The following is a 24,212-nucleotide window of genomic DNA, read 5'->3' as shown; positions in this document are numbered from 1 at the left end:
AATAATGATAAGTACACAAAGCAACTGTTTCAATGACTTATTAAAGTGATAAATCAGTTGCTGGCGGTACATTTTTGTGAAAGGCTGAAGTTTCAAAACTGTCAAAATGTTGTCTGGATATTATAGGAGAAGCAGGGGTTGTGTACTTCTTTGAAGACACAACCCTGTGCCTGGGATATCATTAATTTTAATCACTGGTAGCAGAGAGAATCTGAAGGTTAACAACACAGATAGTATGGATACAGATAGACTGTATATACACAGCATAAGCCAATGTGTAAACTCAATCAATCAATTTAATGTTATTTATATAGGCTGTATTCACAAATCACAGTTTGCCTCATAGGGCTTAACAAGGTGCAACATCCTCTGTCCTTAAACGTAGACTAGAGTGAGGAATAACTTCCAAACAAAATAATCTTAACAGGAGACTCTCCCAGGTTGGACAGGACTGCAATAGTCGTGTGTATAGCAGAGCGCATTAACAACTTATCAGTATTTTAAACATTTAAGGGAAAAAGACAATCAGGCTTAACGGACGGCTGTATCAATGTTTAAAGTATTTATACAAAAGAAAAAATCCCAGAGTTTAAGAACGCCAGAGCAGTTATGAAAATCGCAATGGCAGAGGTATGGTGAGTAATACCTATGCCCTGTATCCAGAAGGTCGGCTGCTCGATTCCCGGTCTCCCCCCTTCAGTGTGCCAAAGTGTCCAAGATATTGAAGCCCAAACCGCCCCTCACACATCATGACGTGTGATGGACTGTATGAAGGTGTGTGTGAATGGGTCAACGTGTTATATAATAATAACGGTATCCTTATTATAGCAGTCATAACACTTTGATAAAAATAATAATAATATAATAATAATTGGTTGATTATCATTAATTATAATAATAATAATAATATAATGATGGTCATAATAATGATGATTATTATAATAGGAAAGCATGCAGGCTCACATAGCTGCTAATATGAATAGCATACTAATAGACCTACTACTAACGATCATAATCATAATAATAACAATAATAATAATAATAATAATAAATAGTAAAATAGTAATAATAATTGTCTATATGGGCTATAATAATAGCCTCACCTTGACATGTCAGGCCTATCAATAACAATATGCTATCTATCTATCTATCTATCTATCTATCTATCTATCTATCTATCTATCTATCTATCTATCTATCTATCTATCTATCTATCTATCTATCTATCTATCTATCTATCTATCTATCTATCTATCTATCTATCTATCTTTATGTGGTGTTGTAGTTGAGGGCGGCGGTGGTGGGCTGCAGGGGTTAGGGGGGGCCCCAACTACTCCTAACCAGATTTGGGGGGGGCCCAGCTATCAAAAGTTGGAGAACCCATGATCTAAACAATATAGTTTTAATCCTAATCTACGATCAGGTGTTGCCCCGATCCACGATGTAGCCGCAGCTACAATATAGAACCTGCATCCATAAAGCCCAAGGCCCCCGGGGGGGGGGGGTCAAGTCAGTGCCACAGTCCACTCTCTAAGAGGTGAAAGTCAGACTGTAGACAAGAAAGGAAGAAGACGTTGTGAGCTCTGTTTGATCAGATCACATCAGCATGCCTCAGCCACCAGACCCCAGCTTTTCTCCTCCTCCCCATTGTTTGAACACGGCAATACAGAGCGAGAGTAAACGAGGGGGAGCTCAGTGCACGGCTCCTAGCGGCTCCCGGGCAAACTCGCTTGGAGTCAGGTGAAAGCAGAAATTCACGAATGTTCTGTTGTTCCTTTTAAGATAGAAAAAAATCACAGGGAAAAAACCTGACACGATAAAGACTCTGCAAGTATTGCGAAAGACATTCTCTGTAACAGGTAACTCGAAAATGTGCTGCTCTCCACCCAGCGTCGTGACAAAGAAAACTCCAGTTTCAAGACCGGAGATAAATATGACTTAAATAAAAAATAAAAAAAATCAAAGCTTTTAAACCCCCAGCTGCTGTTGTTTGAACTATAAAGCTGCTTTGTTGCTTTTAAACATTTCAAGTGAAACAGGAATGGTTTGATTTTAATTTGAAGTTATGTCGAAAGCTGTTTAAAGCCATTCAATTTCACTCCTGAACCACATTAGCGGTCACATTCTTTTACGGTTCACACTCGTGTTTTATATGGAAATGAAAGCACACTTCTCGGTGGTAATGTTAACGGCCGTCATAAAGCGTCTTCCGGCTGGACGGACAGCCGCTCCAGATGTCTTGTGTCTCGTGTCATCTCACCCTGCACATGTACAAAAACACGTTTTCACACTCTCATCTCCGATCCCCGGAGATATCTCAAAATCTTTCGCTCTCTCGCCAAAACACACGCTGACGGCCAATCAGACTCGTGTTTTCATACAGAGCGGCGGCACATGAACTTCCATCAACCACTTCAGTCCCCCCCCCATCCCCCCTCCCCACCGTCTTGCTAATTCGCGCAGTGAAAGATGCAGCTGTTGGATAATTGAAAACACCAGCGCGGACGCGGGGCTGTGGAATGAAATAAGTGGCTGTGGATGGTAAAAGTTGCACTACACGGACGATGCTGTCTCCATTTTCCCATCACACACGTTACCTTCATACATACACTAATGCCCGTATATATTTTGATGTATTGATGCAGCACAGATGCATTATTCATTCACTTCTTCACTCCTTTCTGCCTCTCTCCATCCCTCCGCCAGTGTCTGCTCCCCCATCCACCCGCCTGTTCTCACTCCCTCTCCTCCTGACAGGCCTAATACAAGATGCTTGATGTGTACCTGTGTGCATGAGCGCATATACGGCCCGGAAAAGTCCCGCCTCTATCAAGTTACCCTGCGTCGGCAGGGAAAGATAGATATTATCACGGTTATGGCTCATGGCGTCTGATAACATTACAGCGTCTTATTTGACTTTGTATTTCCTTACCTCCCACATTTGATCCCCCCCCACGGAAATCAAAAGCCGGGAAAATATGCCCGCAGCTGTTTTCACAACTAGTTGTATGCAGTACATGGAGTCAGCATTACTGTAACTTTGTTGATAAATAAGTATTCCACTGAAACTGTGCAGCAGAGCCATTTTGTATATCTCCGCCGCTTTATCGTTCTTTGTCTTCCAGGTGACACAGCAGACGTTATTCAAACTAACAAAGAACTAGGAGTTATCATTGCAGGAAAATAATTTGCCCTAGCACAGGTTGCTTCTTATGAGGTCAACATATATTAACCATATTCCCCCGGTGGTGATTTTCACAGCACCAGATGGTGAGTGCACATATGTGCGGAAGGTAAACCGTTACATGCTACAGTAGCTACGTGCATCAGGAGCAGGGAAACACTATGTGATCGTTAAGATGTTAATGTTGTGTTTGGTTTGTGACCGGTTTACGAATCACGAAGGTCAGACAATGCAAAATTTGCTATGCCGTAAGTTCATAGATGTCGTTTTAACTTTGCAACAACCGTCAAATGTTGTCATTTCCAACCCACAACAACTCTGCATCTTCTATGTACCATGTCGCCTCCACGTCTGCATTATTTACAGTCCACACAGCAGGCACTACTCGGCAGCTTTACTCACCTGCAGAGAACCAAACAGCGCTCTAATAAGGATTCTCTCTCTAAGTACAGACTCCATTAGCTTTCAGGATTCAATCTGTTCCCACTGCTCTCTTTTCTCCCTGAGTGTAAGATATGCAGAGCTAACTGCGACAGGTCTTTTTCATGGAAGACGTTTGATGCGTCGCAGCAGGAAAAGCGCAGGTGCAAATAATACAGTGCTCTGGCACCTGAATGTAAGCACATGGGATTTGGGGCCTAGTCCTAAAATGACTGATGTCGACGTTCTTCTTTGGAGGAGAGTCTCTGGAATAGTTATCATGTCTTCATATTAGTTTCATTTGTAGCCGGTGGCATTATATCTCATTATATCTCAAGAAAGCCTAGAGGAAATGTTTTAGAGGATGTACTGATTAGATTTGGATTTTCAAAAGTCAAGGTCACAATGACCTCACCAGGATTTAGACCTTAACCAAGAATTAATTTGCTTACTGTGACAAAATACACTTGAATTCCTTCAACGTCCATGCTACACACACATTGATGTAAAACTGCACCAAGTTGGATGTATGATACATATGACATAAGAGTCCAGGAATCGCTTAGACACTAAAACCTCTACAGCACTGGGTTGAATCAGTAAATTATTGTAGCTGAATTTATTATATGACACCGACAAAGGAACTTGATCATTCACATTTATGTATTTAGTAAATCTGCATATTTTCACGAAACTTCTCCAATGGGGACCGAAAAAGGATTATCTATAGTGAGATGAGTATTTTTCAGTTCCATGCATCTCTTACACAAAATGAGCTGACATATCAGAAAACTAAATTCCGACTGTGGCCCTCAAGCAGACAGGGCAGCAAGATGAGCTAATAACGCAGAGCCTGCCTCCGTTAGTATTCTAATTTAAGTGGAGCAAAATTGCAAAAGAAATTTGCAATTTATTACTTACCACAAACTGACAAGCAGTGAACATTGGACTTAAAGATCCCCTGGGAGCATGCAATTAAGTTTTCCTTGTTTTTTAAAATGAGAACTTGTCTTTCTCTTTTGTAATTTTGCAAACGTGAAGCCTCGCCGATGAGGGTGCGGTTGAATATTAATGAATTGCAACGGTAGATGAGTTTATCTTATCTTTAAGCGTATCAATCAAAACCCTCTCCCTCCTTTTGACCGTGCTGTAGGACTTTGTTTTATATGATCTTTACACTGGTTAAGCATAAACTCAGTAAAATGTTTGTTGTCATAAATAAAGATTAAGATCAAGATTAAGATGCATTTATTAGTCCCAAACACATGCACAGACATGCAAAGGCACACTCATGCAGGTAGGGAAATGTAACCTCTGCTTTTAACCGAACTGGTGCAGGACACACAGAGCAGTGAAAGGATCTCACTGTGTAGCCAAAGGGTTTGAAATGCTCCAGAGACAAAAACAAGTTATTGGAGTGTTGATTTAAACTTATTTGCTCCCTGGTTTAGTTATATCACTGGCATTCGTGAGGTGACGCGGAATAATCAAGGCAGAAGTTCCTAGCCTGTAGTTATTAATAATTCAAAACTGCAGCTTGCACCTTCACTTTGACGGAAAACACAGGAAAAGATGCGCAGGCACCGTTAAATGCACATTACACCGAAAGCCTTTTTGCACCTTGTATCTTGTGAAAACAGCACATGCATGGATACACACAAACATATGTAACACAAGCACTTGCGCTCTTTATTTCTCCCTCTGTGGCCCTCACACACCCACACACTCTTGCTCTGACTTGTTCTCTCAATGTGACCCTGTACATATACAAACACGCACACACACACACACACACACACACACACACACACACACACACACACATACTGGCACTGATTCTCCAATATACATGATTCTTCTGGGACAATCTGCCTGTCAGTCAGTCATGTCAACCAAGGCTTGCCAGGGGGGGGGTGGGGTGGTTTGTAGCATACACACACACACACACACACACCTCACATTCTCCCACCCATATTGCAGGAGAGCAGCAGCAAGTAATAACCGCTCCAGCTAGACAAACAGAGCAACATTATTACAATGTACCCACGTGGTCGATGGCCTAAGCCCTGGCCTTAGCCATGTATATTTCATGGATTAAGATGAAAAATTCAATGAGAGACAACAAACAGGGGAACCTCCCTCTCCCTACTTTCCTCGCTGACAGCCACTCCCGCGGGGGGATGCTCATGTTTTCACAGTTTTGTGATAGGACATGGATTCCATTTTCCGAGTGATGAAGAGACAGAGGGAGCTGGATGAAAGAGACAGGGTATAGAGCATCGTGTACATCCCAAAGTAGAATAAATACAACAGGCTGAATGGCAAAGAATAGGTGTAAGGGGAGGTGGGAGGAGAGGAGTCGAGGAGGGAGATGGAGAGATGTGTGTATTTTAGAATTCAGCGCAGGATCACAGACAAACTTGGCTCAGAGAGGTCTCAGCACACAAGCACATCGGCTGTGAATTCCAAATTATGTGTTGCCTTTCTGTCTCCCTTTGACATCAACAGCAGCACCACCACCCACTTCCTCCCTCTTATATCCCCCTTATTTCGACTACAGTGCCACACTGGTGTTGTTCTCAAACTCAAGGCCGGATCGGGCGATGGCAGCTGGTCAGCCAGTTGGTCTGAATTCAGCTGCAGAGGGAAAAACAAGTCTGACCCTGAACAGCACAGCTGACAACTGGTTAACAACCACAGCGCACCATTTTGTAGCATCAGGTGTTTCTCTCAGCAATTGGTAGAGACCAAAACCGGAGAAAAAAGAGCAAATGTTGGACTGTTTTCTAACATGTTCACATTAGTATCTGGCCGACGCTGCTCCTAACCACACATACATCTATCTGCCTTAATGTAACTGCAAGCTCTTGGCTGGAGACAGATGCTCTGCGATATCAAAGCGCCCTCACTTCAGTCGGCAGCCGCATCATTTTATAATTTCCTTCTCTTTGACTGGCTGCAGACGGCCCTGTGCTACGTGTGCTTGAGTGATGAGCGGGACGGCTTGTGACGAGCACCTAATGAAAGATCAGAGGGATTTGGAATCGACTGAGGTGTATCTCACACCGAGGGCCGGGTGCCATCTCGGCTCCAAAGAGACTCCTAAATCCTCCCGCAGGGCTCGAAGTTACCCGGCTACAGCCACACTCTGCTCCTCGGGCGGCTCAGGTGGGAGAGGCAGTGAGAAAGAGATAGCAAGACGGAGAGAGGAGGAGGAGGAGGAGGAGAGAGAGGGAAACCAAATAATAGAAAGAGATTCACATTTTAGCAAATTAACTCCCTTTCGGATTATCGACAAGGAGGGGGGGGGGGGGTCGATGAATTGCTGGCCCGCTGAAGTGATAAACGTCAACATTAGAAAATAAATCTAGCGGAAAGGAGGCGAGGAACAAAAAAAAAAATCTTCTGCTTTCAATATCGGCGAAAGTGTTGCAGATCGGGACGCTGAGAGGCACATATGTGCACACTGCAAATGTATTCATGGCGGATTAAGTGCCTGCTGGTTAAAAATAAATAAATAAGTAAAAAAGAGACGCAATAAGTTGTTTCTTTTCTCTCTCTCTCACTGATAAAAGGGGATCAAATTTGAGTGCGAGGCTCCTTCACAGATGGAGTGAAAATGTGTGAAAGTGAGTACCTGTGCATTTTACCGAGTGCAGTTTGTATTTATTTAATCCTCCCATTATTGACTTTCACCCTGACAAAGCTCCATTGACAGGGAGACAAAAAAAGACTATATCGCTTTTTTTTATGAAGCTGGGATCCTCACAAAACCAATCTATAAGGATAATAGATATTTCCTACTGGATGGCTCTTATATAGAATTATTATAAGCACTGAATCACTGAAGGTTATATAGAGAGTTTTATTGATCCTCAAACGTTCTGGGCAGGCAGCGGGGCAAATGGCCAAGGACGTGACAGCCAGGTCTTCCATCTCCACATATCTTGTTCTGCTCCTCCACTGCCCTCAGCCATTCCCTCTGTCTCTCTCTATTGTGGAGAGAAGTACAAAAAGAAGAAGCATATGAGCTATTTTTAGTGTGAGTTCAAATTTTGCAAAGCACTCTTTTTGTAGCTCCGCGCGAACACACGCACCAGATTTCCTGTCAGGTCAACGCCACAGACCCCAATAGGTTCCAGTCTGATTGGGCGCCCGCGTCAACCAATAAGGTTACGACCTTTTCGTTCTGACATACTTAATGTGTGTGCATGTGTGTCATTTTGTTCCAGGGTAGTCTGTCTGGTTTATAGATTCATTTTTCGGTTAAGGATCAGGGGTTAAATCATAAGGAAATTAATCAAAGACCCCCCCTCTGCTTTGAATTATCACATTTAATCAATACGTGATTCTCTCTGTATTCTGCTAATTATTCTCCTGTGGTGTGTTCGCTTTACATTTTTGGTGATTTAACTACGATGCAGTGTGCCTGCATTGGAACCATGTCACAGTAAAATGTAAGCGAAAGAAATTAAGTTGATTCAACACTGATGAAAGAGAGGTAATGCTCTATTTTACAGGTCCCACAATTTCCATTTAATTGGAGACGACTAAATATTCATAGACTTTTGTTGGCAAGGACTATTTAGAGAATCACATTTGGAGTGAATGGACCCAGTGTTCAGTGCAGTTCTGCTCAGTTAGTGTAAACCCACCTCAGAACACATGTTAGCTAAGCTGAACAGGTGTTGAGTTCCAATTTACAGGCAGCAACAAATGTAGAGGATGATGATTATTTCAACAAATACACAAATACTTCCCTGGTATTATTGCATCTCTGCTAGTTTTACAGTCATCCAGGTTTTAGGACAGGCAGTTTATTGCAATGGGATCAGTAGCACTACTGAGCAAGTACTCATTATTACATTATTACTCTTGGGTCAGACTTCACCTTGAACTCAGCTTCATTTTGAATTCATATACATGTGTAAAGCTTTGTGAGCCATACAAGAAGTAAAAGCACCAATATATCAGCCTTTAAAAAAAGAAATATGAACCATACCAGAGTTAATTACTGACTTCTGATAATGTCTTATGTAGCATGTGCACCTGCAGTATAAATTACAAAAAGAGCCAGGGCTCAACACGCACTTTGTGTGTGTGTGTGTGTGTGTGTGTGTGTGTGTGTGTGTGTGTGTGTAGAATCAATCCTTGTCCCCCCCACCCCTGTCCTTCCCTCTGGAAGATCTAAGACTCTGGCCAGGACAGTGTGAGTCAGCACAAAGATGACATGCTAGGACAATGGACACGGGCGCCACGCTCCATGAATTTCACAAGACCCTTTTGATTAAGCCTGTTTCTGCAGAGCACATGGTTAATTCATTCTTCCCACATTATCTTTAATTCATTCACACCTTGCTGGAACATGCCAGTCCGGCCAAAGACGAGAGAGGAGAGACATGGTTCCCCGGACTTCTTTTGATTGTTTTCATTCACTTGGCAGATTCACTCAAACAGTATCACAGTATTCTCTCGCTCTCTATCAGAAAAGAAGTATGTTCCTTACATATGGAGACACATGATGCAATTACGCATGTGTTTGACAAGAAGCTAGATTTGGCTGTACCGCAGTGTTCCTGGTGGTGGTTTGCCCCAACCTGCACACGCATTGGCTGTTTTCCAGGAGGCCTCTGCCCTGGACAGCAATTAATGTCATTTGGAGCGTAGAGGGACCTTGTGACTCATTACATATGCCTTTTGCTCGGAAAGGACCTCCAGGGGGCCTTCTCCTCTTGTGTGCCAATGCTGCCACTCGGGGGTTGGCACAAGTTGGATAACACTCTAATTATAAAATTCTCTATGAAAAATGTCTTCTGCAATGCTGGCAGGGAGGAGATTAAACCTAGTTTTGGCTTCATTTAATTTGAGCTTCTCGTGCCCCCAGACTATAGCTACTGTATGGATGCTGTGGGCTTCTGCCATTTGTGCAATTATTCTCTCTCCCTGCAGTATAAGTTTTTGTTGACAAGTTTTACATTTCTGAATGGTTAAAGTTTCCAAACGTCTTGTAGATATTTGTCACGCAGCTCACTGGCAAGGGAAGAGGGAGGAAAATGATGAATGTTGACAGCGGGAGCCATGTTTTTTCTTGACATGATACAAAGCATTATCTGACATTATTACACTAGCTTAGCTGTCAGCTCCGGCAGAAAGGAGGGATTGAAATACATCATGCGCATTTAGATGCCATAACCTGTGGCAACAGTCCTGCTGAATGAACAAGGAGGCCCATCTGTGCCTCGCATGGCTGACTCTGGCGGACCTCCCCTCTCGACTACTGTAACCTGTTCACAGTCCTGGCCCAGTGGAGCGCGCGCTGACAAATAGCAGGAGGGAGAGGGGAGGGAGGAGGGAGAGGGAAGGCGATAGAGGACAGAGACAGTGACAGCTAGAGAGGGGGAATGTTGATGGGGAGAGAGAGCAACAGACAACGGCCAGAGATATGGAGAGAGAGAGAGAGAGAGAGGGAAAGCAGATAGTGGGAGAGAGAGTCAGCGCAGTGTGTCTAATCTCCCTTCAGGGACGACGGTGTAAGGACGCCTTCTATGACAGATAAACTCGCCCGACAGCAAGCCCAAAGTGACAGACACCCACTGAGCCTGATTCAGCCCAGAGTCTGCACAGCATCTGGCACAGGGAGCGAGGCAGCACCTAGTTCTCTTAGAGCTGAAGAAGAAGGGGAAGGGGAACAAGAACAAGAAGAAGGCGAGGAAGAAGGAGAGGAAGAAGTGGCAAGTGGGGGCGGTTCAGCTAGTGGGGCAAGGGAAGTGAGAAAAGAGAGCGAGTAATGTTCGCTCCACTGTGGCAAACAACAGATTGGGAAGAAAGCAGGAGGAGCTGTTGTTTTTTGTCTCTTGCTCTTTGTCTCTCCTTATTTAAATTTGTTTAAGAGTGTTTAGCTTTAAAGAGAAGGTGAGACCAACCATATGATTCAGTTTGTTTTTGGAGATCCAGATTAGGTACACCGGGGCCCATGCACGAACAAGCCTTCTATCTCCGTTAATTCCCTTGGAGCACGGCATGCTCACTCGACATTAGCGAAGGGAAAATTGCCTTTCAAAGACTCTGCATTTATATGTGTTTTTGTCGGACTGCACCGCTCGCTCCATTTCTCTCGGCAGCTTAGTTTTTAAGAAGAAAAGCAAACATTGGTCAAATTGTGAAGATTGCTCGAGGGGAGGCCACAGAGGAAAAGTTGAGTTTGCATTTAAAAGAAAGCGTATTCAAGATGAGGCCGTTCTGTGGCGTTTACGGAACTTTATAGACTGGAGGCTTCTTCAAGTAACGAATCAAAGTGAGTGTGCATCAGACACAGGTCGCACCTCCGAAGTCCAAATGTCGAATGTCGGGCGGTCAATTTTGAGGGCACTAGGAATGGTGGAGTTCGAGCTCGCCTCAGACACATGCTCCCTGAACATTTGCAGAAAATGTTTGCTTTTGAGTAAGCGCCTGATACGCCATACTCGTCCTTTTTACCTGACTTCAGCTTATCTCACACGTGTCAGAATCGACATGAGAGTACGCACGCCTCTTTCAGCCTTAACCATGAAGACGTGACTACTTCTGAGCAGTCATGGTGTCCTGTGGCCTACGTGTGTGTATTGTTCTGTCTGTGTGACGCAGCAGCGAGTCTTGTGCAGTCCTGCTTGAGAGCTGAGACACGAGCCCGACCTGGGACAGACCTTGAGAGTTGCTGTGACATTTAAAAAACAACCTCCCACCATCTCACCGAGACAGACAATATATTTGTCACTTCCTCTGGCTCAACAGCCCCTGCCCTCTTTGAACCTCTATGCAGTTATCTCTGAACAGAAAAAGATAAAGATATGTGTGTGCCAACACACCTTTCTGTGTCTATATGTCTTCCTCTGACACGTTCACTCCTTTGGTAGGTTGGAAAATGCACGAAAGCACTCACAGGATTTGGCGTCACATCAATCATGTTTGCACACGTTCACACACTGCTGTTGCATTTATCAGTAACCATCATGTTCACACCCGCGCATTAAGGCGCCCATAATCGCAGTTTAGATAAACGCATCAGCTTCTTTGATCATGCACGCCGCCACGCGAACAACAGGCGACACGCATCAGCATGCATGCACGGCTCCCAACATGCAAAAAGGCATCGCTATAATCAATCATTTGGAGCCCCTTATTAACGTAAATGCCATTTTTCTGAATTACATTGGCATCTTCGTGCATTCCAATCACCTAGATTGTATGCCTCCTCTCTGCGGGCAGCCCTGTTAATTGTGGAAGAGGAGAGCAGCAATGAGTGCTATCTGCTGCGCCTTTGATACGCACTTATCTCTTAGCGGTTTCATATTATGGGAAAGAAAATTGCCTTTAAAATGACTGGTGCCTTATTACTTTTGGGCCAATTAATTTTCCTGAAAAAATAAGGCCTTTTTCCAAATAGCGAGGAAAAAAAATAATTATGAAGAATAATTGACAAGGAAGGACAAGAAGGCGGGGGAAATGTAAGGAGACGTGAAAGCAAATTCACTAAATACTAGTGCAAGATGTTTTTCAGGGAAGACTTGTACCTCAGTTTGACGACAGCTTGCCCTGAAAGTGTCCAAAGCATTAAAGAAGTAGGGCACTTGCCTCAGTGTTCCTTGGAGTGGGAGAGACAAACCGGCCTAGATTTCCTACTGTTTATACAACCATTTTAGGTGCTGGCTATTCATGTTCCATTTCAGTGCTCTCCTTGTTTTTTTTGTCTCCACATTTTCTACTTCTGAATATTCGTTACTTTTGTTAATTTGTCTGTACCGTCTGTGTGTTTGTCCCCTGTGCCCTCTATTCACATCCCCTCTCAGTCACAAAACTTAGATGAAAGTCACTTTTTATGGCTTTGACACACTGCTGATGCTGATGCTGGGACACCCCCCGCTGCCTCGCAGCAAGGGGGGGGTGGTGATGGCTTGACTTATCAAAAAAATAAATAATAGACTACTCAAATTAACACGTTACTGTATTTATGGCCCACTGACACCCTAAATACCATATCCCTCCATAAACTAGGATAAAGTCTAACAAGTGGTCAAACAAAGGCTTCAGAAACTCACCGTCTCATTAGGCATTCTGTGGACTTTGGTTTGGTTCCGGTTGGTTTGACATCGCTCTAATGCACCGGATCTGGTCATGAATTGGAAATGACGATGAATGCAAAGTGAGACTTGGACTGTTGACCAGTATCAAGCTGACATGACAGCCATGCACACAGAGATGGCATATGCTGCCCAGTGTGGCTCCTGAGCCATCACTGCAGGAGAGTGTTCACTCTGCCGCCGCCTTACGTTCATTACGGGGGAGAGGCGGTGGACTAGTGGCAGAAACTTGAACTATGGGCAGAAAAGGTCTCTGGTTCGTCTCTGGTTCGACTCCACAAGGAGAAACAACAATAAGACGAACCTTGATTGATCTGTCCAAAAAAATCCAAGAGGATTCTCCCTACCCTGTCTAGTGCCCCTGAGCAAGGCACCTTACTCCCCCAACATCTGCTCCCCGGGCGCCATACATGGCTGCTCACTGCTCTGTGTGTCCTTCACCAGATGGGTTTAAAGCAGAGGTTAAATTTCCCTACCTGCATGAGTGTGCCTGTGCATGTAGGGACCAATACATGTATCTTAATCTTAATCTTAATTCAGGTATTCATTTGTACAGTAGATTAGATCCGGATGTAACAGGTGCATTGACTCATTTACTGTGTACTTAAGTTGATTTAAAATGCAAGTACTTCTCACTTTGACTTTACTACATTTATCTACTGTACTATATTTTTTTACAATGGATGTTTTATTTTTATCCTCATCTTTAATTTGACATTGTACTTTTATTTTTGAAACATTTTGGTACTTCCTCCAACACAAGTCTGAGGTTAAAGTAAGGTGTACAGCAAGAGGCATCCAGGTCGATATATATGAATCCCACTGAAAGGCTGTAAGGAGTATTCAGATCCAGAGCCTTAAAGTTGAAGCACTGGTGCATTTGTTTAATGTTCCCCTTAAAAACGTTTGAAGTAAATGTCCTGCATTAAAAATCATATACTATCTAAGTATGATGATGAAAAAGTACTGGCTCTGTAATAATGGTCCCTAGCATCAGAGACATAATTATGCAGGTCATTGTTAGATTGTCTAGACTAATTCGTCATCTCATAAGTAGCAGTATTATGCCCAGTATAAAAAAATGGAAATACCAAAGGAAAAACTGCACTCAAGCACAGTACTTGAGTAAAAGTACTTAGTTACTCTCCATTCTTTGCTAAAGGATGACTCATTGCTGAGACGTCAACGTGATCAGTCGGGTTTACCATGTGCAGGAACTGTTTTGTGCACATTTATCCATCGCAGCAGGGTTTATAGCAACTGGAGACACGCTCTCCTCTAACCAAATCATAATCTCTCCAGCAGGTTCAAGCACTTACCCTGCAAATGGTGCAAATTCAAACCTGCAGCAAGCCGAGTCTTTGCTGCTTAGTGTGAGGGAGTGACCCTCGAATTGATATAATCATACAGAGACTCGGCGGATTTGAGACCAAATGAATCCACTCTTCAGCGGACGATCAAAGACGGAGAAATGGAACGCAGCGAAGGCAAAAGGAGAGCAGTCGGGAGCGGGGCACCTAATGCACCTTATTTTCACTTAATTATTTTTCTGCCGCTCTCTCCTCCTCACCTCGTAGCCTCTCTCGCTCTCGCTCTCTTCTCGAGTCTTTTTTCTATTTTTCCAGGCCTCCATTTTCCTCCTGACTGCATCTTTTGTCTCTCTCTCCTTATCCTCCCCCCCCCCCCCTCCATCTTCATCCCTGACACCTCGACAGGCAAGGTGGAGAGGAGAGTCTTGATCCCAGGCAGGTTACCCTTGGCAACAGACCACCCCCCCCCCCCCCCCCCCTCCTGCTGCCAGCTTGTTTCGGGGCGGTCATGCTAGTTTTGGCGCCAATATTGGCAACTATTTGCCTCCCTCACGGAGAACAGAGGAGGCCCTTTTTTCTGCCTCATCACCTCCCGTGACTGGGGCAACAAGCCCCCACCCCCCCACCCCGTTTCCCTCCACCTCCGCACTCCGCATTCTGCACCTGACATAGCCGCAGAGTCGTCAGGGCACTGTCTATTGTGGACGCCAGCCATTAGCGTTGGCATTTTAACACCTGTTCCCTAGCACGTGGGTGTTAGGACTGTGGGACTAGGACTGTGACACGGTAACAAAAAAAAAGAACAACAACAGCAACCTGTGTGTATTTGTGCGTGTGCGCGTGCACATTTGTGTGTTTACACTCATCAGGCCGTCTGGTAGTGCCTGGAAGTGCTTGCCCAGAATAGTATGTTTATATAAACAGATGGATGAGAAGCTGTCTCTCCCTCTTCCGCCACGTCTTTGTCTGTCTCTTTTTTTCTTCCCTCACTCGATGAACTGTGGTTGGATCTTTGCTCAGCATTCAGAGACGTGTTTGTCCGTCCCAGCTCTCCCCACCGAGATTCATCTGTATCACTTTCTCCGATAGTTACCGGCTGCTTTGTTAATTGGTTTGATGTGCAGCTACCTGTGATAGCTACATCTCCTTTTTTTTCTCCTGTTTTTTTTACCCTCTCTCGTTCCCTGTCTCCCAATGTGTTTTTTTGCTTTGCATATTAGCCGAGACATGGTAAGGGGAGCGTGCACAATACAGAGGGCAGCTCTTCAAACAAGCTGAAATCTTCTTTGTGTCTATTCAAATAATTTCACCCCGTGACTCTTCGCCAAGCAGCAGCATGTGATGTGAGCGGCTGTGACTGAAGGTATTCTCTGTGACAAAATACGCTGAAAGGTCAAAGATAAAGTCTCTTTGGGATTTTTTTTCTTTTGTGCCACACTGATATCTCTTTTCTGGCCTTATTCTGTTTAGTTTGTGGAAATGTTGGACATAGGGAAGACTTTATATTTCACATGCAGACATTGGAAAGGTTTCAGAAGAATCAGGGGACGAGTTTGTAGGATGAAATGTGTCCCCGCTTGATTTATTGGCTGCTGTTTCATTCTTGGGCTACCAAATAGAAAGCGCTCAAATTCAGCGGCACATTAAATTAAATATCTGCCGAACAGATTCTAATTTGATCACCAAGCTGTTTCAATTTCATTAGCCTGGTCCCTAATGGACTTTCACAGCATATTATTCCATCCAGCACAAATCCCATTCATTGGCTCCCCCCCCCCCCCCAAATGAGCCCCCTGGCACGTGAGGGCCATGTTGTGACACGCGGCACAGTGTGAGGTCACACAGAACCTGCCTTTCCTTTAATGGATGATGGAGTGAAGCTACACTGAACAAATGGAATCAAATCTGAAGCCACGGCGAGTAAATGAAGTCAAACCTGAGATTTATGCCCAGCACCATCTTAACAGCTGTTGCACAACATCAGTCCAAGCAGAGCATGAATAAGGTCACGGCAATGTTGAGAGCATGTGTGCGTGTGTGTGTGGGTGGGTGTGTGTGAGTGACTGTGCCATCCACTGAAGCCTGATTCCTTTGCATACGGCCTGACTCCACGGCCAGTGCACCCTTTGGGAGGGTGCAGATGAAGGACTGTAACAGCAGGTCAGGCAGATGCAAATTCATGGCTGAAGTTTTTACCACGCTAACGTGGTTTAGCAAGCATGTCGTTACGCAGTACACTTAATAATTACTGCAGTGGTGTGGTACTCTGACCACAAATAGAGGTTGCTCTGCACTTTCAAATTCCTGAGCTCTCTCTCGCTCTCTCTCTCTCTCTCTCTCTCTCTCTCTCTCTCTCTCTCTCTCTCTAAATGAGATTATACATTTATTTTATAGAAAGAGGGGGTGTAATTATATAGAAATGGATACTGCCTGTAGTGACAGCCATACTGTTTGCAATAATGTGAATGAAAAGCTTAAACGTTGGCACTCAAATGCAGAATTATTCCCTCTTAGCAACAGTCAAACCTAATTTACTGCTTCAATATGAGGCAAAACAGTGAAGTAATATTTTTTTTTGATTTAAGGGTTTTATTTGCTGCATGCTCATATAATACAGGTATGTGAGATAACAGGCAGGTGGCATACTCCTGAAGGCTACAGCGACATATGCAACAAGCGAAAAGAGAATTCAAAATATTCAAAATATATAAAATACAAAATTATACAAAAGGTTTTTTTTTAAGTATTAAATGCTTAAGACTATGTCAGCCTTATATGTTTTTGCATATTTCAAAATGTTAACGACCTGATTGTGGCGTTTTCAAGCGTTTTCATGCAAAATATTACAGAGATATGTATCTCTCTCTTTAATGCTCAAATTTAGATAGAGGTTTGACAGCGGCACAGCAGCCAGAGGTAATTTCAGGGACAGTGACTTTACTGAGACAATGCAGCCGAGACGCACGCAGTAAAGTAACCGAAGTACTAAAGTAGTGATGATTAGGATCAGTGCAGTGTCAGTACTCCGAGTTCCAAAAGGTTGAAAGTGATAATACGGAGCTTGAGAAGAACCCTGCGGTAACATTGATAAATGTTTTCACCGGGCCGTCCGCCATTAGTGTCAGAGCAAGTTACAGCCACAAGAGCGGACAAACAGGAAACAGAGAAAGAGTGGGTGTAAATAATTGATAAGGCTGACCCTGTGCGATTCATATTCTGCGGCAGAGGATCAAAGAGCGGGGCTCAGAGTTTGACATTGAGCCCGAGCGCAGGAGTCAAAGCCATTACCCTCCCAGGCAAACGCTGCTGCTTGTGTTTATATGAAAAATGCAAAATGACTCTTCCTCCTCACTCTGGGCTAACACCATCTACCACTCCTGGGCATTAACCAACTGGCTAATGGACTCGCTGGTATAACCACGGCAATTACCTACAGTAGCACTAAGCACAGCGAGGTGGAATCCATTTTGTTCCTGTCCACTGGATGAAGCCGTTCCTGGCTCTCTCAGGTGTGAAGTATTGTATGTGTTAGACTTCTGGGTTCTTTTAGATGTGATCAATATTTCAGAGGCAGCCGGCCTCTGCGTCGTGTCCCCTCCCACGTCACCTCTCACAACATCTCCGCAGCCGATTATGAATGTCTGACTGAGCGTTTGAGCAAATTAATGATTGATGGACTTTCACAGCTTTCAGTCGAATGTTTATTTTAATAGCGCATTAAGGCTGTCACTGTGCAGAGCCGGGAACCCTGAACTCTGCCACCTCCGCTTTTAATACGAGAACATAAAACTGTTGTTCCAGTGCTTTATTCAGTCCCACTGGAGTATATCTTTACAGAATGAGACTCTTTTTGTGACCCGTCAGCAGCACTGCAGACAAGCAGCTGCGTGTATGTATAATTGTGCTTTATTCATGACATTCAAATAACAGCTGCCTTTTTAAGACTTTAAGTGCCTTTTAAAGAATTACAAATTAATAAAAACAATTTAAAGTCCACAAGATACAGTACACTAACTTAATTTACTCAGTGTATTCAAATGATGTCGACCATGCAGATAGTTTTCATTTATTGGCACAGGTTATGAGATATATGATTTTCTTTTTCATTATCATTATTTCGTGGCTCATTATTCAACATATAAAATTCTGAGCCTGAGTTAGCTGTATAAGCTGTTTTTTCTTTGCTGTCCATCGCAAAGGGAGGCAACCTGAAAAAAACTCTCTTATATAATTACAAACGTGGATAATTTGTTAACATAATACATACCACCCATCTAACTGCCACCAATTGTTATTATTATTTGTAGTAGGAGTAATAGTGGAAGTAGTAGTAGTATTAAATCTGTACAAGACCAACAGTGTCCCTAATTCAGTGGAAGACTACAACCTAGGATAAGGATAATGCTGGTGTGATGTAAATTCTTGTTATGGTCAACAAATCTCATGAAATCAACAAATTTCCCTGTGGCAAAGTCCTCTTGACAATTGGGTCTTAATTTTATAGTTTCATATTTTGGAAAAGGCTGTTATTTCCTAAAAAAAAAGCAGAAGTACTCCTACTACTCCAGGGTGTAGTAGGGAACAATTTGCTCTGGAGATGAAATTTAGGACAGGAATGGGTGTTGAACTCTTGTCATAAATGAGGGACGACCATGTCCATAATAATGAAGGAAATGTCAAAACAGATAAGCAGTGTGGCTCCTTAATGTGTTTTTAATAGTTTTGAGCAACAAGTTATAAGCATTTAAGCCTTATCAGGATTTGTATACACAGAAAATACTTACTGACAGTATCAGTCCACCGTTAGTCTTGGTCTTTTCATAAAAAAGAAAGACTTGTGGAAATCGCATTTAAACACAAAAGGCAATTCCTCAAGTTTGGCACACAAGTCTGTGTCCCGTTTATTTTTACATATCAAAAAACTGAAAACAAAATGGCGCTGTCCCGTTACCCAGCAAGCTTTGGACTGAACGTCATCACGTTACCCAGCAAGCATTGGGCTCAACGTCATCACGCACATAGGATATTAAAGGGACCACAATCCCGGCACAGTCATACTCAATTAAATAACTGCATGAAACAACAGTGTATAGAACCACACTGAGAACAAGGGTGATTTATGTAAGTCACATTCACTACAGATTTATATTTACCTCAGATAAGGGTGGGGGGGGGTTTGTAATTTTACAGATTTCAAGGTTTTCAGTCTAAAGCAGGCAATGGCAGTGTCTATGGATGAATTACCATGCTTGCTAAGTTTTCCATTTATTGTAAGGTATATTTTCTTTGTAAAGACTGACATTCTCTTTGTTTTTAAGACTTTCAGTTTTAACCAATCATGTTTTCAGTTTCAATTTCGAGGCCCAAAAAAAAAGATATCAAGTCCCCGCCTTGCCCGAGGCCTGTCGAGTTGTCAGGACATTCTATACATAAAGAAATGACTTTCACTAAAGGCCAGCGGACACACACACGCACACACACACACCCACACACACATACACACACACACACACATAAGACCTCTCCTGAACAGTTTCTACCCTTTAGCAAATGTCTGACTCTGGAGTCACATACGCACCAGAACAGACAGCTACAAATCACTGCGTCGTCTATGGCTTATCTCTGTCAATTACTGACGATGAATGGCTTTGGCGGCGTGAAGGCCAGGTGCATCAATCCAGCGCGTCTTACATTGTCCTAGGTTCTCCACTGTATTGATTCTACTGCTAATGCCTCCATGATCCAGTTTTGATGCCCCCTGACCGCAAAAGCTAACTTGAGCACTGATGTCAGATGAAAGGGTGGATATGTAACCCAAACTCCCACCCTGGGACATGTTCACATTCTTGATATCCGATCCTCCTCCCTCCCAACTGAGACTTAAAATAGACCCACTGGAATCGTCCCTCTACAACTACTCTTTGTCCGGAGCAGATATCAATAATCTTTTGAGGGGGGGAAAACTCCCACTTTAATAACGTCCTTTGACCTGTAAGTGATTTTGATTGCCCATCTTCTTACAGAGGATATCTGCCACATGTCTACATGCATTGGTTCATTATTCTCCGTCTCGCTCCTTCCTTTGTCCATCTTCTTTCTTCTCCCCAGCAGAGCTAATTGTGCTAATTCCACCCATCTCACCTTCATAAAATGGCTCCCAGATTTAAATGTCTATCTGGGGCCTGTGGCTCGACAGAATGACCGTTCACTGAGCTGGGGATGGGGTCCGTCGTGAGCGGCTCGTGCCCTTTATAGCAGCTGCCTGCCAAGGGCTGTGATGGCTGTCTGCAGGATCGCCCACCACTGCTTTGAGTGATTCGCTCTCTTTCACTCCGCCTGGGGTGCGCTGTGTGTTGGAGGCATTGATCGGCCCCTGAATTGGATTGCGGCGGGCCTGATTACGGATGTCAGTGTGAGCCGAGTCACGTGGGCCCGCAGGAGGACCTCGTGCCAGGCCCGGGCCACCTCGCAGCACGGGGGGGGGTGCCCGCTGCTCGCTGGAATTACATGTATTAGTCTTAGTCGCACGGAGCGTGAACACAACATGCCCACACATACTGTACACTTAAGTAACACACAAACAAACTAATCTCATTCTATTCCTGTTGCCTGAAGCATTTGGAGCTTGTGATTGCCGTTAAATAGAGAGTGTGGATGTATGTTAGGTGATGAAAGGCACATCAACTCAATTTTTAATGATCTATAGATTTTCTTTTTGGTTAATTTAGAGTTATTTTAACCAACTGGTTGAATGTTTGTATGCATTTTTTTGGAATTTTTTGCCATGTGACACTTTAAAACAGGGGTTCTTGAGTGCAAGGTTAGATTCTGTGACTTTGTCGTGTGTGTGTTGATGTGCGTTTGTATTCGAGTGTGTGTCAGCGTGGAAGTGATTCTCCGCGCATCATTTGTTTACGCCCGGAATTGTGGCCATCATCTTTTCCACTAAGAGAACAATAGCCACTTTTCCCCCTTTGCTCAGGAGACAATGAAGTGCCTTCCCGCCTCGCGAGCGACAGGCCAATAAAAAACGTAATTGGATCTGTCAATCAAATGTGCCGCGGCGTGGGGGGGGGGGGGGCTGGACAACAGCAGTAGTGCAGAGGAAAGGAGGGAAGAGAGAGGGAGAGGTTTGCCTTTTTCCTCTCTGCACACTGCCCGGAGGCGGTCGGCGGCGGTCACAGAGGTGTACAATTGTTGTGTTTTGTTGTTTGTTTGTACCTGGGCCAGCGGGTGACGATCTGTCTTTGTTTGTAGGTATTAGTGGGTCGCTGATGTGGCTTTGATGCGACTACACTGGAGAGCCGGGGCTGCCAGAACCTCCGAAGGTCACAGTGGATGTAGTACGGCTGATGTGTCTCTCTGTGTGTTGAGCGCGCATGGCCCGTCAGACATGTTGTTTTTTCATACCAGGGAAAGGTCCTGTCATTAGTCAGAAGGGCCAGGATGCTTTAGTTGTATTTTTCACGCTTCAACACACACACTGAACATCACCTTGTCGCATTAAATCATCAACATGTTTGTGCGAACGCTTACCTTAGACCGACTAGGTGTGTGGATTATGTGTATTTGCTGCAAGATAAACAGCATGGGCATCTGTCGACTTGTGCAAACACTATTTCATTTTATGCAATTGCATGTTGCTCTCAGTTTTAATGACAGCTACTTAAATTTAAATGAGCATTCACAGCATCTCTGACAGGGATGGTAAGTGCGCGTCCAGATATCCTGCTCGTTCAACTCCCACTCCGAGCTCTACCTCAGCTTTTAAGAGATGGCTTTCTCATGTCTATTGTGACACTGCCTTCCATTCTATTTTCTATTATTAGCCAAGCTGGAGATTGTTACAAAGGAGAGGCACTTGGTCGTCCATCGCATTAGGCTGTGCCGTGCTCACTGTAATGCGGTGCCTGAGAACAAAAGGGATGTTCGAACTCAAAGTGGGAGTCAGGTGTTGAATACGGCGCGGGTTCTCATACCGCATTGGCAGATAAAAAGGATTTGTTGCGGCCACTGAAATGATTCACTCAAAGTTTTACAAAGGCCAACTTTCCACTTTCCTTAAAAACTTCAAGAGCTGTTAAATATGGTGGGGTCTCTGATGTTTTAATCAAGAAAGGAATACACTGCCCCAGATGCTAAGAAACAAAAATAGGTTCCTAATTTAGAGGACAGGAAAGAGAGCTGTGCTCTTCGGCCAAGGCTTTCTCGGTGCCCTTCTTAAAAGGTAAAAAATTCAGAAACAAACCGGCTTTAAAAGATAATATTTGTCCCTTGTTGATATGATTTTTGTTTCTTTACTTATAAATAGAGCAAAAATGCAGAATAGACTTACTCAGCAAAACGTGGCGCTGCAGAACAAAACTAAAAGTGCAAGGACATGCAGGCGCAGGTAAAATGACACATTTCATTTATTATTGTATGCTGCAGCTTTCTATAATAATCCGTTGGTAAGGTATAATATTATATTCTTCTTCCTGGAGTACATTTGAGATTGTAAAACCACGAGGGGGTGAGATAAGTATAGGTTGGCCTTATTAAGTGCTCCTCGACAGTATTAAGAGGCTGTAACATTCAATAGAGCTCAGCAGGTTTAAGTGTTGCACTCTTGCTTTGAGTTTTGTGCCGGCGAGCACCGTTGAACTTAGCCTGACTTTATCAAGGTGTATGCTCAGCTACAGTCAGCTTTACAGGGCCAGTGTTTCAGCTGATCAATTAACAATATGTGTGTGCCCCCTGTGCGAGCCTTCCTAATTTTGGTTTTGTTATGAGAAACGGTCCCTCTCCTCCAAGCTCCTAAAGTAGGTAATTACACAGCTAGATTCCCTGTGGGGGATTAAAACAAATGACACAGAAAACACAACTCGCCACTCACCCAAGTCCTGCCTCCGCTCTAAAACCTCTTGCTTTTTAACGCCCACACACCCATGAATACGCAAACAGTCACAATAAAACACGCTGGCAGCTCGTGAAAATTAGTGGGGTCGATGGGAGCGGAGTCAGGAAATGATGGGGAGGCATCATAATTTATGGACATGGTATAACTGGTTTAGCGTGGGGAGCTAAACAAAACGGGTGTTCATATAGAATGTAAGGAGCGCGGTGGAATCAGGATCGGTCCTGCCAGTTTTTGCGGTGACAGGCGGCAGGGAGCATTAGTCATCGTTACAATCTCTGGTGGCAGCCTATTTTCATCACATTACAGTGGTATAATGAAGTGAAGCGTGCTAGCATCCTCAGGTTCTCTGAGTAGTCCACCATTAGCACAGGCAGAGGGCACTCATCCAAGCAGCTTTTACAGAATTAATTGTGTAATTATGGAATTACAAGATGTGGGAGTCTTTGGTATGGTAAAAGGTCAAATGTTCAAAATTTGCTCTTCTTCTTTTTGTCTTTTTTTCCAGGAACAAGGCAAAGTAAGTGTGACTTTCAACATCGGGACGGTGGACATCAGTGTAAAGGAGACAACCACGGCGGTAAATGATGGCAAATACCACTTGGTGCGATTCACCAGGAATGGGGGCAATGCCACTTTGCAGGTGGATAACTGGCCCATCAATGAGCACTTTCCCGCAGGTACTGTCCCTCTCTATTTTTTTCTGTCGAAATTCTACAGTTTGAATAGAATCAGAGTCTCAAAACCTCTGGACACCACCTGTTTTTCTTGAATCAAGGGCCGCCACCAAGATGAAAAAGCGGCTGACTCAAACATAATTTCCCTTTCTCCTCTTGTTCTAAGTAAAACATCTCAAACGACTAAGAGGCATGTGGTCGGCCATGCTCCCATTGCAAATCAATCCTCCAAAAAAATTCTCTCATGCCCTCAAACATGACTCCACAGGAGCGGGGGCACACCAAGCACGAATCTTTTGTCTTGCAAGAGGCATTAACTGTGCAACATCTGGACAGCTCATTGCAGAAAGGGGAATGAAAGGGACCAAGAGGCATTCGGTCATTGGGCGAGCAAGAGGAGGATAGAGGCAGGAACCAAGGGTGGCCTGTTGGCCAGATAAAGCTGCTGCCTGTCTGTATCTCTCATCCCCAGGTCAGCAGAGGCAGCACAGCAGCGGAATACAAATGGGGTCATCAAACAGAACCCGCTCCATTTGGAGACTCAGCCAGTCCCCTTGTTTGGAACAGAGATGTGGCGCTCAGCGAGCTGAGTGAGAGAGTGAGCAAAAG

The 24,212-nt window shown here is 44.0% G+C and overlaps 1 protein-coding gene across 4 annotated transcripts in view; it reads left to right on the top strand.

Moving 5' to 3' along the window:
* Positions 1-24,212, top strand: part of LOC133973714 (neurexin-3b) — a 271,954-nt gene that overhangs the window by 205,053 nt on the left and 42,689 nt on the right. For all 4 annotated transcript variants that reach the window (XM_062411736.1, XM_062411733.1, XM_062411734.1 and 1 more), the window contains one exon: positions 23,435-23,606. In XM_062411736.1, coding sequence (XP_062267720.1) covers positions 23,435-23,606 — 172 coding nt within the window. The remainder of the gene's footprint in view (positions 1-23,434; positions 23,607-24,212) is intronic.

The sequence above is a fragment of the Platichthys flesus genome, chromosome 18 (assembly GCF_949316205.1).
Source record: "Platichthys flesus chromosome 18, fPlaFle2.1, whole genome shotgun sequence".
NCBI lineage: Eukaryota > Metazoa > Chordata > Actinopteri > Pleuronectiformes > Pleuronectidae > Platichthys > Platichthys flesus.
This window is presented reverse-complemented; position numbering and strand designations above follow the sequence as displayed.